Genomic DNA, 13448 nt, shown 5'->3' with positions numbered 1-13448 from the left:
AAAAGTCTAAAGGAGACTAATGCAACTATATTTAACTTCAAAACTGTCCGTCAGACATGCAAAAAGTATCTCAACTAGTAAACCACGTACCACTTCGCTGCTAGAGCAGGCTGGCAGGGGAGCGCTAGCGCACAGTACTGCGTGATGCTGCGGCGCGGGCAGCCACCGACGGCCTCAGTCCCGACTGCAGGCTGCTCCGCCGCCCCTGCCGCGCCCGGGGCGGGTCGGCGCCGTGTCCGCAGGTGTGCGCGGCGGTGCCGCCCGGCCCCGGGGGCGCGTCCCGCACCGCGGGGAGAGCGCCCATCACCGCACCGGGCCGCAGCGCGCACCTCGCGTCCCGCACCCGCGCCCCTAACACCGCCAAAAGTTTCAGCCGCTGGCGTGCGGGGCCGACCCCCAAGGCACCCGCCTTGCCCTCCCGACAGCCGCTCGCCGTGCCCGGAGCGCGGCCGCGGCGGGGCCCTGCGGCAGGAGGGGCTGCTCCCGCCCCGCACACCCTCGGGCGGCGGCGGGGCCGGGCAGGGCCGCTGCACTGCCGCCCCCCGGCGGGCACCGCGTCCCCTCCCGCGCCGCGCCCTGCGCCCGGCCCGCACCGCGCAGCGAGGCGGGAGCGAGGAGGGGAGCGAGGCGGGCAGCGCCCCGTCCTGCCCCGCCGCCCCCGGGGACGGCGGCGCCCGGCCGCCATGTGAGAGCAGCGGGGCCCGTGGCGGAGCCCGTCCCCGGGGCGGCGGGGCCGCACGGCTGTGGCCGCCGCGCCGCGCTGCGGGCTCGGCAGGTCTGCGGAGGCGAGCGGGCAGCCACAGCCGCCGCCGGCCGCCCGCCCGCGGCCCCGCCATGGGAGCCGGGCGCGGGGCGAGGCTCGCCACCCCGAGCCGCCGCCGGGGCTGAGCGCGGCGCAGCGCAGGTACGCAGGGAGGCAGGCACGGAGGCGTCGCGCCGGGCCACGGGGGAGCCGGCCGGGCCGGGGAAGGGGCTGGCGCGGCTGCCTGCCAGATCCACCGGGAAGGGGTCGGGCGGCGCCGCCCGCCCTCCGGAAAGTTTGGGCGGGCGGCGCGGAGCCCCGGCTCCCCCGCGGCGGCCGGGCCGGCAGCGCTGCCGGGCGGGCGGAGCGCGGTGCCCCGCGGTGCCCTCGCCGAGAGCCGGGTCGGGAGAGAGGCTTTTAAATGGCTTTGGGAAGCGGTACCGCGGAGGTGGGGTTGTGCCGGGAGGCTGCAGCAGCATTGCTTATCGTGGCCGGAGTAGTGTACGTATTTTGGTTTGGGGGTTTTTGGTTTTGTTTTTCGATTTGGCGTACAGTGTTTGAGGGAGAGGAGCCGGGAGCGGCGCCGAACTCCTGGAGGATGTGGGTTAAATGAGCCTCGGCTGCGGAAAGTCGGAGCGGCTCTACCTTGTCTTTCGAACACGGGCGAGGAAGAGGTGGTGGTGTGTGCTGGTTTGGGTCGTTCGGGAGGGAGGTAGTTTGTCTCTGCTCGCTTTAGTGTGCTTGCTTTTAGTTGTCTGTAAGAGAAACGTGCTCGCTGGCAGGTATTTAAACAAATCCAAACCAGCGTACTTCAGACTGAATAAGAGGTTAATGAAAATCGTCGTGTGTGCAGACAGGGAATAGCACTCAACTTGGTAATTTCTATTCCGGACCCTGCTGGATTTTGGGGAGCTCCATTTAATTCATCGGGCGTTCGTCCTCTTCACATGTTGTCATTTGAAAGTTAAAAATAAGCCCCAAGCGTTCCGAGTTTTGCCTGCACCTGCCTTTGCAGGCGCTGACTCCCCGGAGTTGTGCGCGGTGCTCTCTTGGAGCCGGAGACGCCCGGTCGGTGTCCAGAGCCCTGCTATTTATAAGACTTGGCAGAGCGGGGGAGGAGGAGGAGGGTTGCAGCAGCAGGCTGTTTGCCTTTTGCATAAACTACCGAGGCAGGTTGCATATTGTTTGAGATGTTGCATCGGTGGAGGCGAGGCGGGGTGCGGGGGGGAAGAAGTGCAGAAGCTGAAGTATTCCTAATCCTTCCTTTCCTAGGTACTGTGGATCTATGAATCGCTTCCCTCCGATGTGAATGCAGTGTCCCCTGTGGGATGCAGTAGGTGATGCCCAGCTCTACTGCAATGGCAATTGGAGCTCTCTCCAGTTCTCTTCTCGTAACCTGCTGCCTCATGGTTGCTCTCTGTAGCTCCACCGTACCCGTACAAAAACTGGCCAAGGCTCAAGACAAACAGGAGATAAAGGCGAGCCAGGAAAAGAGGGATCACACGTCTACAAGGGACAGCCAGACGGGTCCGGGGAAAATGAATGAGATCGGCAGGAGCGGGAGGGAGGAGGGTAGCAGGGACTGGAAGAGCAAAGGAAACAGGAACTACTCGAACAAGGAGTCCTGGACTAAGCAAAAGCAGGCTTGGAACAGCCAGGGGACGGGCAGTAAATCTGGAAGCATTCAAGTGCAAGAGCAAAGGGATGCTGCTCCCGAGGAACCTCAGGTGGCTGAAGATTCGTCTCTGCCAGCCTCTGTTGCGAGCGTCACTCCCGAGCCTCCGGAGGAGTACGCCTACCCGGACTACCGAGGCAAGGGCTGCGTGGACGAGAGCGGCTTCGTCTATGCCATCGGCGAGAAGTTCGCGCCGGGCCCCTCCGCCTGCCCCTGCCTCTGCACTGAGGAGGGCCCGCTATGTATCCAGCCCGAATGCCCCAGGCTCCACCCTCGCTGCATCCATGTGGACACCACGCAGTGCTGCCCGCAGTGCAAGGAGAGGAAGAACTACTGCGAGTTCCGAGGGAAAACCTACCAGACCCTAGAGGAGTTCATGGTAAGGAATGAAGCCGAAAGTAATTTTGTGGGTTATTCTCTTGTTTAAAGTGGTATTATGATCTTGAAGTGCTTTCTCAGAGGTCTCCCCCTCCTCTTTTCATTTTTGTGTTAATATTACTTTTGCAGTCCTGTAAAATATTCCCCTTAAACATGACCTTTCTTGCTCTGTGGTACTCTAACAATTTTAAATGAGGGTGCTGATCTTTACTAATTCCTTTGGTATTTACAGTAAAAAATGCTCCTTGCAAGGGTCCTACTCAGTGGTGTTATGTATTTTGTGAAAATTTTCAGCAATACATTTGTTTCCTTATTTAACTATTAACTGTTAAACTTCTGCCTTTAAGTGATCAAGGAGGGTTTTGTGGGCTGTCTTCCATTCCTAGTAATCAGTCTGTGGAGATCCCTTCTTTTTTAACAGTCATTTCTTTTTCCTTTTTAGCTATTTAAGTAGTGATGCCAAGGTTGCATAATGTTTGCTTTCTATGAATGACTATAGGCCCTCTTTTCAACAGTAGCATGGTTTGCAGTCTAGATTGCAGTGATACCTAAGGAAAGGACTTGAAAAGCTTCATGATCAGGGAAGTGCTTTTAGACTAGGGTCTTTAGCATTGCTGTGCAAGGTCATTATCACTGAAAATGCAAGATGTTGCAGTGCTCTCAGAAGTTTTGGAGTTGGGGCCAGTTTTCTGTTTGTTTGCCTTGTTGTTTTCCATTTATTATTTTATTGTGAGACCTGTGAGCAGGCTCTAATAATGGCTTGTGAATTTTCTTCTGAAAATTAGATACAGGGCTGTTCCAAAACCCATTTCTGAATACACCAGAGAGTTTCGTGCTGAATATATTGAAGGGAATATGAAATATAAATCAAAGTTCTGGAAGCTGAGCCCCTCTCAGGATGAAGAAAAAGAAAATGGATTTTTGAAGGCTGAAAGAAAGTTGCCACCTTTGCTCTCTGGTGTTCCCATGTTCCTGAAAACTTAGCTTTGGTTCATAATGTCTTTCCATGTTCTTCAGTTTAAGAGAAAATAAATAACAGAGCAGAACTACTGTCTCCATAAGAGTGTTGTCATTTTCTCTTCTTAGGCAGTAAGGTGCAGAGCACTGGTGAATTGCAAGGTATGGCAGAAAATGTATCATTCTCCTATTTTCCATGGCATCCTCAAGGGTTGTGTTCAACTTCAGGGTGGCAGTTTTCTACTTAAGAGCAAGCAGCTACTTTAACAGCAGCTAGTTGGTGCGAAGTTTTCAGAGATGGCTGGTGAGATCCTTTCTTTCCCAGCAAACTTAATTCTTGGGAGGTGGCCAAAAGATGAAGCTTCAGTGTTTCTCCATAGGTCAGTGTTTTAAAGGCTCCTCCCTGCTTTTCATTCTTCTACTGAGTTCCATTTCTTAGCTTTTTTTGTAGTGGTGTTGTATAAATGGCTGTAAAGCAAGCCTAAAATACTGTGTAGTGTAATGTGTAGTGACTGTAGAACCTTAATATTCCCTGGTACATTTGAATATGGCTGACAGTCTTGGTAAAAAGTGGCATTTACAAAAATGATCTGAAAAGATTTTGGGTTTCAGCTTTCTTTTTAACTCCATTCAGCTTTTAGCCCTTGTCTTCATATCTTCTTCTAATGCAACACTGGTTCCCTTACTGCTTTGTTTTACCCAGCTTTGGACACACATGTGAGAAGCGGTGACTGCTGAGGACAACCAAGGAAAGTTGTTGGCGCAATTAGGCAGTGGAATTGCAGCCTGATTATTTTCCTATGTGAGAACCTTTTTTCTTTTTAGTTGAGAATCAGTGTTGGTTCCAATATTGTGAGCACAAGCTGTAAATGCAGCCGTGTGCCCAGGCCACTGCAATCAATGGAGTTGTCTGGCAACACAAGGTGCAGATGCAGTCAGGTTCCTGCTGCTCAGTGGATGGAAGCAATTGCAAAATGCAAGCAACTGTACAGTTTCAAAGGTAATTTTGTGAGGTTAAAGTTGATGGTCTTAGAGAGGTTACTAATGTGCTATCTCTTTATTAAGGTCAGGGAAGGAGTTATAAATGGATAGTGATGTGATTTTTCTCTGTGTCTGCACCTACTGTTTGTGGCAAAGAGTACCAGACGTCACTGAAGGAAGAAAAAGGTGACCTCCTAACATTTCAGTGACGTGTTTTGCACAAACATTTATGTGTAGGTGTATTAATTATACATAAATGTTTGTGAGTCTGCTTATATAAAATCCCTGTATGGCTTGGCATGGCAAGGAATTGCCCTGACTGGAGCCAGAAGCTGAAACTGCCAGGGAATTTGAGGTTTGATGTGTTTCTTTGATTTGCAGTCTGTCCTTCACACTTGGCTTATGTGTGCATGTATGCATATGCATTTTTGTGTTTTCAAAAAGGACATGGATGTCAGCACAACACAGCTTGGGTGTAGGGAAAGGATGAGGTCTCATAAAGCTGTTTCCATCAGCACCACTCTGGTCACTTGTGGGTACTGTGAGGTGGAATAGCAGCGTGATCACAACATCCATATTAATGGAACTGGTAGCAAAATATTTGGTGAAATACACTGAGGCTGGAGATTCTAAAGCATGTGATCCAAATCTTCCAAGTAAAATTTGAAAATGAAGGCTGATGTATAAAGTCTTACAAGAACAAGGAAATATCTTCAGAAGTGCAATGTTTTGGGAAAGTCCTATGGTTTTGAAAGCTGTCACTTTGTGTCTTTTAGAATTGCCTTGCTACCAGAAATGGTATTTTTTTGTGGGTAAGTTACTTGGAAATCTGGTAGTCAACGAACCCAAATGAGTTTTGAAAGGTCTGTGGTATTTTGAAGGCACAAAGGAATAAAAGCATGTCTGATATGTTTATTATTTTCAGTGTAACCCCATTCATGTTCTCCTGAGTTCTGTCAGTGGCAAGAAAATATTAGTAAAAATTCCAGCACAAAAGAAAATAAATTTGGGGTTATGACTGATTTTTTTTTTTTAATTTAGGTGTTTTCAAGGCTTAAGGAACCAAATGTAGGTTGTATATTTGTTTTTAATCCAGCCTTTTTGTTGGTTTTGTTTTGATGTCTTTTTGGTTTGTAATTAAAGTTGGACATGTGGAAGGGGAAAGCTCAAATTACTTTGGACTACAAGTGATTTTTGACTTCTTAAAGCTGCTGGACAGACCTAGCACCCTTACTAAGCTACAGCTTTCTTCACACACCACTAGTGGAAAAACTAGCATTTTACACAGTAGTGTGTTTGCTCTTTTACAGTGCCTGCAACTCCTGTACCTCTGCTCATAAACTTCCCTTTAAACAGTGCTAAAGAACTAGGGGGTTCTGTAGTCTATTTTCTACAGGTTTTAGCCATCTGTAGTCTATTTTCTACAGGTTTTATGGCTGCCTGGTGAATACACAAGACTTCATTGCCTCTTGTAGTCTTCCTGCAGTTTTTTCATGGGCAGAGCTTCTGCTTCTGTAGAGTTAACAGTTTCTTCTGTAGACCGTGGAGACGTGGTACCATTAGTCACCAGAGAGAGATTGCTGGGTGGGATCATTTCCAGTCCTGCCTGGTGATGTCAGAAGTGCTGAGCGTGAGCGCTGCTGGGCTGGTCGTTCCCCGCAGGAACAAGAGGGATGCTCCTTGCATTGGCTGCCACGAGGAGCTGTGCTGCAGGGAATGCACTTGCATTGCATGAGTAGAGAGGGGAAGTGAAGGACCAAACGTGTCTTTTCATTGTGATTTATTTAGCTGCTGTTACATACAGGCACTGTCTTACTGTCTCTCTTCAGTGATAATTATGTCTCCAAGTATTGAGCTGCCATTAAGGTGCAGAAAGTGGGGGTTTTCTACAGTTCCTGCTGTATCCTGATGATCACTAAAAAGAAATGTGCTATTGTTTAGTCCAAAGATGAACAGATAATGACTGACTCTGATACCATTTTAGCAGCCTCTGTGGTTTACCTACATGCCTGAAAAGACCTTTGTAGAAATAAGCTCATGGAGACCTTCCTTATTGCTGCTGCCATTACTCAAGTTGGTGGATTGTACAGATGACAGTACTTGCCAAGGGTGTACTATAAGTATTCCCCTGAAATCCCATGATCTATTACACTAGAAGTGTCTTCATTACTGCATTATCACATTAATAGTGCACTGTTCATGAAAGAGCTAGTCTTCAGATGTATGTGCTGTATCAGACAGAAATGTTTATCATGAATCATCATTATTAGATAAGAATTAGATCAGTTTTGTTTCTCAATCAATAGTAAATGACTTATTTTTCTGAGTATTTCAGCCTTTGTCAAATTTGGAAATCTAGTAAACCTATATAGTTACAATATGATTTCATTTTACAGAGGAGAGATTTTAGGAGTAACATCTATGTGCTGCCTTGTTTCGTGATTGAATGACACAGCTACTAAGTGTCCTGGACTAAGGAATGTCTCTTGTGGTAGCTACTGATCTCATTCAACATTGATGGTTGGGAAATCTTCATATTTTCCAAGTCATGCCTAAAAGCGTTAAATTTGATTGAAAGCTTTAGGTTTGCCTTGTTGATCCTGATCCTTGGAACTCAGTGCTACTATCTTTTTTCAAGTAGGATATATTGTATAATATTTTCATATTAAAATAGTATTTAAAAAGTCAGTCCTCCTTAAAAACCATGGTTTTATAATTTAGTAAGTATTGTTTCTAGATATAACTCTAGAAGGAAGGATTCTTGTTATTGCCTTAATACACAGGAGCTCAGGTTTGCTGACACTCAAAACTTCACGTGTGGTTCAAGTGATTACTTGAAGTACCTGAGCCTTTCAACACTGGATCAGAAACCTCCTCATCTGTCTACACTCCAGCTCTGGAAATAAATGTGACAGTTTAAAAACAATTACAGGACAAAGTCATCCCAAATTTTTTAGTAAAGATCTTCTGACTGGGCTTTCAGCCTCCGTGTGGGATTTCATAAACGTATGCCATGGTGTTATCCTTGCTAGAGTGTAAAGCAAAGAGAAAACACAAAGTGAGTAGCTAGCAAGGAAACCTGAAATAAATAATAGTAATAAAAGCAGAAAGCAGCACAGCAGGAGACCGTATTTAGGCTTTCTAAGGAGAGGGGAGGGCATGAAAGATATGTGAGTGCATAAGCAAATAAAAGCCTTGGCAGGTGGGAAGGAAAGTAGCAAAGCATGAATGAGCATTTAGTTGGGATGATGCTTTGCAAGAATCAGCACGTTTGAACTTTGGAAGTGAGAAGGATGTGAGAGGCAAGCAAGCAGAGAATGGATTTGAGGAAAAAAATGTGATAGGCTGCCTGAAAAATAGGGAGAAGAAACAGATGATCTGCAAGTTAGACATCTGGGTGATTCTTCATAGCAAATAATTATTTTCTTTTTTAGATTTTATTTTTTTCTGCTCTTGTTGGAGAAGTGCAATGGGGGATTGTCTGCATCAGCTGGAATCTGGAATGAAAGAGAGTCCATAAAAAGAACAACCTCCTTCTTAAGTAAATCAGTATCTGCACAGATTATAGATTTAGAGGATTGCTAATAATAGCGTTCAGCTGCATTTTCATCCTGTGTTCTGAGCATGGGTACCCATGTGGTTTTTTGGAGTGCATCAATGAGGTATACAGTATAGCATTTATAGTTCACATCCTTGCTTCCCTCTGTCTTGTGTGGTATGAGGATGTCAGCAGTGCAAGTGTGATGTGCCTGGTCAGGAATGCTGAGGAGGACATCTAGAATTGTACTTGTGGCAAATGCAGACATTTCAAAGTCCATTTTTTACTGAAGAGTCTTGCTACTCTTTTTGTTGGGAATTAATTTCTTTGAAGTAGGTATTTCAAGTAACTATCTCCTGGTATTCCTATTCTGTAAGAGTTCTTCAAACCCAGTGATGTTTCACTAGGTATAATTTATTCTCTAAATTATTTTTTGAACCTCCAGTAGATCTAAACTTATGAACTTAATTTTCGGGAAGTTTGTTAGAAATTCAGTAAGGTAATTTTTTTTTTAATTTGTATTACACATCTTCACTGTTCTTATTTTCAACATCTCTCTGACTTTGCTATTTGGTGTGTGGGTTCAGAGAAAAACCTGTTTTGTTTAGGTTTTCTTTTCCTGCCATGGTTCTGTAATTTTGCAGCAGCCCAGTACTGCTCTCTGCATTATTTAGGCCACAAAACCCATTTGTTTTAGAGTGGGGAGGAAAAAGATGTGAAGCAAAGAACATTGCAGATGAGAAGGTGGGCACTGCACGCTCCAGGAGTGCATTGAGTGAAGGAGTTAAAGGGTGCCTGGTTTGTGTTTCAGGTTTCTCCGTGTGAGAGGTGTCGCTGTGAAGCCAACGGCGAGGTGCTGTGCACGGTCTCAGCCTGTCCCCAGACCGAGTGCGTGGATCCCGTGTACGAGCCTGACCAGTGCTGTCCCATCTGCAAAAATGGTGAGTGATGGCTGCAGAGCTAGGAGGAGGCCTCTGTCAGAAGGATCCGTGTTGCTCTGTTCTGCTTTTGAAAAATAATTCAGATATTTATCTATTTCCTCAAATGGAGATGGAAAAGAGTTGTATGTGGATGGTGTAATCCTGTTGTGGGGAGTCAGATCTCCTTGACTGAGGTGGACTCAATTATGACCTACGGGAACTTTTGTTACCCAAGAGACAATTAGGATGTTAATACCAGCTCTTCATGTATCTCTTGGATATATAATTTGCACAAACTCATTGTGGCTGTGTTTTATATCGGCACACAAAATGGAACTCAGACTCTTCATATTATCCACCATTCAACATGAGCAGGAAAAGCTACTTTTGTTCTCCATTCATATTTGTTTCCCTTTCAGATATTCTTCTCCTTTTTTTTCTTTTTTTCCTGAAGGCAAATCAAATGTACCTTATTGAGCTCATCTAATTTTCATAACTAAATGAATTAAACTCCCAAGTTTAATTGAATATTTTTTGTCACTAAATTAGTTAGAAAGTCTCTTTACTCCCAGCAAGGGCTTGCATTAGATCAAAGTCTTAGTCTATTTAGAGGAAAGAAATTACATGACATACTAGCTCATCACTTATAAAGAAGAAATGATAATTTATTAATAGAATTGAAAGCTGTAAAATCTCAAATGAAATTATATTTAAAATTAAAAAAGACATTTAAAAATACTCAGATAATGTGCACACATGTATTATTTCTCTTGAATAGGTAGGTTTCATTACATTAGCTAAAACAAACTGCTTAAAATTGCGGGAAAGTCGGGGAAGAAGAGAGTATACAGCATATGGTTTCCACAAATTCAACAGTAGATGATAAGGGATTGTTAATTGCATTGGAGGAGTTTCATTTGTATGGATATAAAAGTAATTGCTTCACATCCCTTAATTGGTTGTTACAACCCTAAAGGAATTTATTCTCGCCTGTACAGCTTAAGGGCACTCTCATTTCTGGAGTTGAGGACAGGCATTTTTCGAGGCATTTAGGGACAGTTCCTGAGAAAGTCTGAGTTTGGAAGCTGGTGATGTCATAGCTGGCTAGTCTGAAGGATCCTGTAGCACTTGTTGGATGGCAAGAATGTTGCTGGTGTTGTGTGTGACATGCTCTGCTGCAGTTCCCCAGGTCGAAGTGACTTTAGCTGGCAAAAGGTCTGTTTTCAGTGTCAGGGATGGAGTTACATGCAGCACACGTTAAGACTCTGCAATCTTTCCCACTGAATTTGTCCAGTGATCTTCACAGTGTTTGGACCTGAGCTGACCTTCCATCAGCACACATTGTCCCACAAGCAGTAACATAATGCACAGCAGTGGCAATCTCCCTTTGATGGCTCTCTTTTGGATTGTGGTGTAGCAGGGCTTGGCTGTTCACAGAGATTTCCTGACAATTTTTCCTGAAATGGGGAAAAGTTACCAAAAATTGTACATGAAACATAGCTTTTGTTGTGAGGAAGCTGCCTTTTCAGAGCTGCTAAAGCTGTATTACCTAAAAGCTGAGTTAAAGCTGAGTTCTACCAGCAAGAAAAGGACGATCTTGTCCTCAGCCTCTGAATCCCTGCTATTACTTGCATATTTCTCCCATATAACTGTGAGCTGGCATCTGACCCAGTTTCAGACCAAAGTGACCACAGCTGTCTCTTTCTAGTGAGTTGTACTGTCACTTCTCTGCATGTCAGAGAACCAGCAGTGGCTTTCCTTGTTAGTTTTCAGATGAAGAAGAAAATCATTAGCATTAACAACAAGACCAAGATAGCTCTGAAGTGGCTCAACTTCTCTGGTTCAGCAGTTTCAGTATAATGTTAGGAAGAAACTTCTGAGGAAACCTCTCCCATCTGGGGAGTGCATTTAAAAAAAAAAATGGACTTTGCTTTTAGAGCTTATTTTCAATTATAGTACACGTACAGTTCTCTAGGAACTTCAGTGAATTGCTGAATGTTTTAATTGGGTTGGAGCAAAAACCTACTGAGCAGGAAAACCTAGCCTGCCTCATCCTCTCAATTTCAAGCCTGCTGGAACAAATGTGTTGTGAGTGTGAGTTGGAGAAATAGTCACTGCATCGTGCTTCAGGGTTGATTGTTACAGCGATGACATCAATGACATCGTGTTAGTGACACAAAAGAGCTTTGGGTGATATCCAGGGAGCTCAGCCATTTAACCTGAACAGTGGGAAAGGTGGAGCCGTGGAACGCATCCAAGTGAGGTAACTGCTGTCATGATCTGCAGTACAGCATGAAGGGGTGGGAGGTGAAGTTTGGGTTCTCTACATTTACTGGCATTTGTGTGTTGAAAATGCACACAATCAAACTGATTTCCCTTCCCTTCCCTTCCTGCCTCTTCTTAACGTACAAGACCTTCCCAACTTGCCTGGTGCGAGATAGCTGGCAGTGACCCAACAGTGAGAGCTGAGTGCCTGTCTCGGTCACTGGTAATGTGTAAAAAAGCCTGCTTAAAAAGTATGGAGGAGATCTAGTGAAAGCCTGTGATTGTTAGAAATTCATGAGTTCAGTGTCTTGACAGGTGTGCAACCTTGTGCCTTATCTCTTGTAGGAAGGCAGGTATGTAGTTCACTTCTCTATTTTCACAAATTTGCTGGCAACCCTTAATAGGAGGGGTGGATGTGTAACTGCACATTGGGCTTACACAACTGTGCACGTGTGTAGGTACAAACTTGCTTTGGATGTAAGCAGTGCTAAATGGAAGACCTGTGGAATTAAAGAATAGTTATATGTGTAGTATTTAATAATCTTCAATATCACATCTTGACTTCAAAAAGAAGCATGGATACTTCATAGCTGAAGATAGTTTTCTCCTTTGTGGGCAGGGACAGGAAGTGCTTTGAAAGATCATTTGCTCTGAAAAGTAGTACATAGAAGAGACAAAACATAACACCTCACTGAGAAGACCTTGGGATTAGGGGAATTTTCCTACTTTTATGTCTCAAGTCACTGCAACTGAGGGAGCTGTTTTGTGTTTATCCTATGTAAATGCCCTGAAAGGAAACAGGGTGAGGACAGAGGGGCATGGAGGAGAGGCTTCCTTCTCATGTGGACCGGCATGTTAAGCTTCATGTTTTGGTAACCATCAGCACCAGCCACAAGAAAAAAACATCCAGAAAGTTAAATCTGACATCAGAAAGTTATGTTAAGTAACAGATGCTCAGTTCGGATCTCCATCCTGCTATACAATATTAGCATAGTGGTTACTTTTGTGGAAGACATCCTTGCTCACAGCGATATCAATATTCTTAGATTTGGGTACAGATGTTTCTATAGTTTGTGCAGAGTTAAGGGTAAAGATAATGGGCATACAGTCACTCTTCCATTGGGAAAAGTCTGGGTACTTGTCACTGGTGCATTTGGGGCTGTGGAAGGAGGCGGGGTGTAATATTGGTAGTGAATTATCTTGCTCTAGGTTAAGCTACCTTGGTCATGTGTTCCACTTCTATTCCCAGCATTAGAGCCCTGATAGGCATACACTGCTGAATTCTGCTGTGCCTGGAGCCTGCAGCCATGGAGCAGCCGATGGAGTCAAGGGTGGCCCCGCTCCTGCCGGTGTGCTTGCAGGAAGATGAGATTAAACCCGTAACCCACGTGGAGCCTGAGGGGCAGACATGGTTGCTAGACCAAAAACCATTTTGATCTAAGGTCCCCAAGAGATTTTGATTTCATTATATGGCTGAAAGATTGCCCCAGATAAAATGAAGAGGATCCTGTTGCCTTCCTAGCATTCATCTATCTGTGTGTCAGTGTTGTTTCTCTGTCTACAGCAGGCAGAGCTGCGATTCTCCTTCTGGCAAAGGCTCATAGCTGTACAGTCAAAAATAAAAACTCTGATGGAGGATCAAGCTTGTTCTCAGGGCTGTAACACTTGCAGGAGATTCTATTCTTACTATCCCATTCTATTCTTACTGCCTGTGCATAGGGAGACTTTACTGATTGCAGTCATTTCAGGTGCCTTAGGTGGAAGAGTCAGGACCTTCTTCAATATTTGTGTTCAAAGTTATGGCTGAACATTATTTGGTTGAAATGATTGCTGCTAATGAGGTACAGGTTTAATGTGCTGTGGCCAGGGAGGGATGGCGTGTGGTGATGGTTTTGTATCCCTGTGCTGTGAAGTTGACTCACTGAAACTTGGTTTAGTACCTTTCCATATAATTACAGTTTTTAGGCCCAAGGTGACTTAAAAGTGCTTCAG

General features: G+C 45.4%; 1 protein-coding gene across 2 annotated transcripts in view; it reads left to right on the top strand.

Annotated features, from left to right (window-relative positions):
- Positions 1–605: 605 nt before the first annotated feature.
- VWC2 (von Willebrand factor C domain containing 2) overlaps positions 606–13448 on the top strand; it is a 54817-nt gene continuing 41974 nt past the window's right edge. The window contains exons 1-3 of one of the 2 annotated variants that reach the window (XM_063399433.1): positions 606–904; positions 2015–2796; positions 9083–9212. In XM_063399433.1, the coding sequence (XP_063255503.1) occupies positions 2083–2796; positions 9083–9212 (844 nt within the window). In that variant the 5' untranslated portion in view covers positions 606–904; positions 2015–2082. Of the gene's footprint in view, positions 905–1112; positions 1244–2014; positions 2797–9082; positions 9213–13448 lie in introns of those variants that run through there. The other variant, XM_063399444.1, reaches the window with a different exon arrangement.

The sequence above is a fragment of the Prinia subflava genome, chromosome 1 (assembly GCF_021018805.1).
Source record: "Prinia subflava isolate CZ2003 ecotype Zambia chromosome 1, Cam_Psub_1.2, whole genome shotgun sequence".
Lineage (NCBI taxonomy): Eukaryota > Metazoa > Chordata > Aves > Passeriformes > Cisticolidae > Prinia > Prinia subflava.
This window is presented reverse-complemented; position numbering and strand designations above follow the sequence as displayed.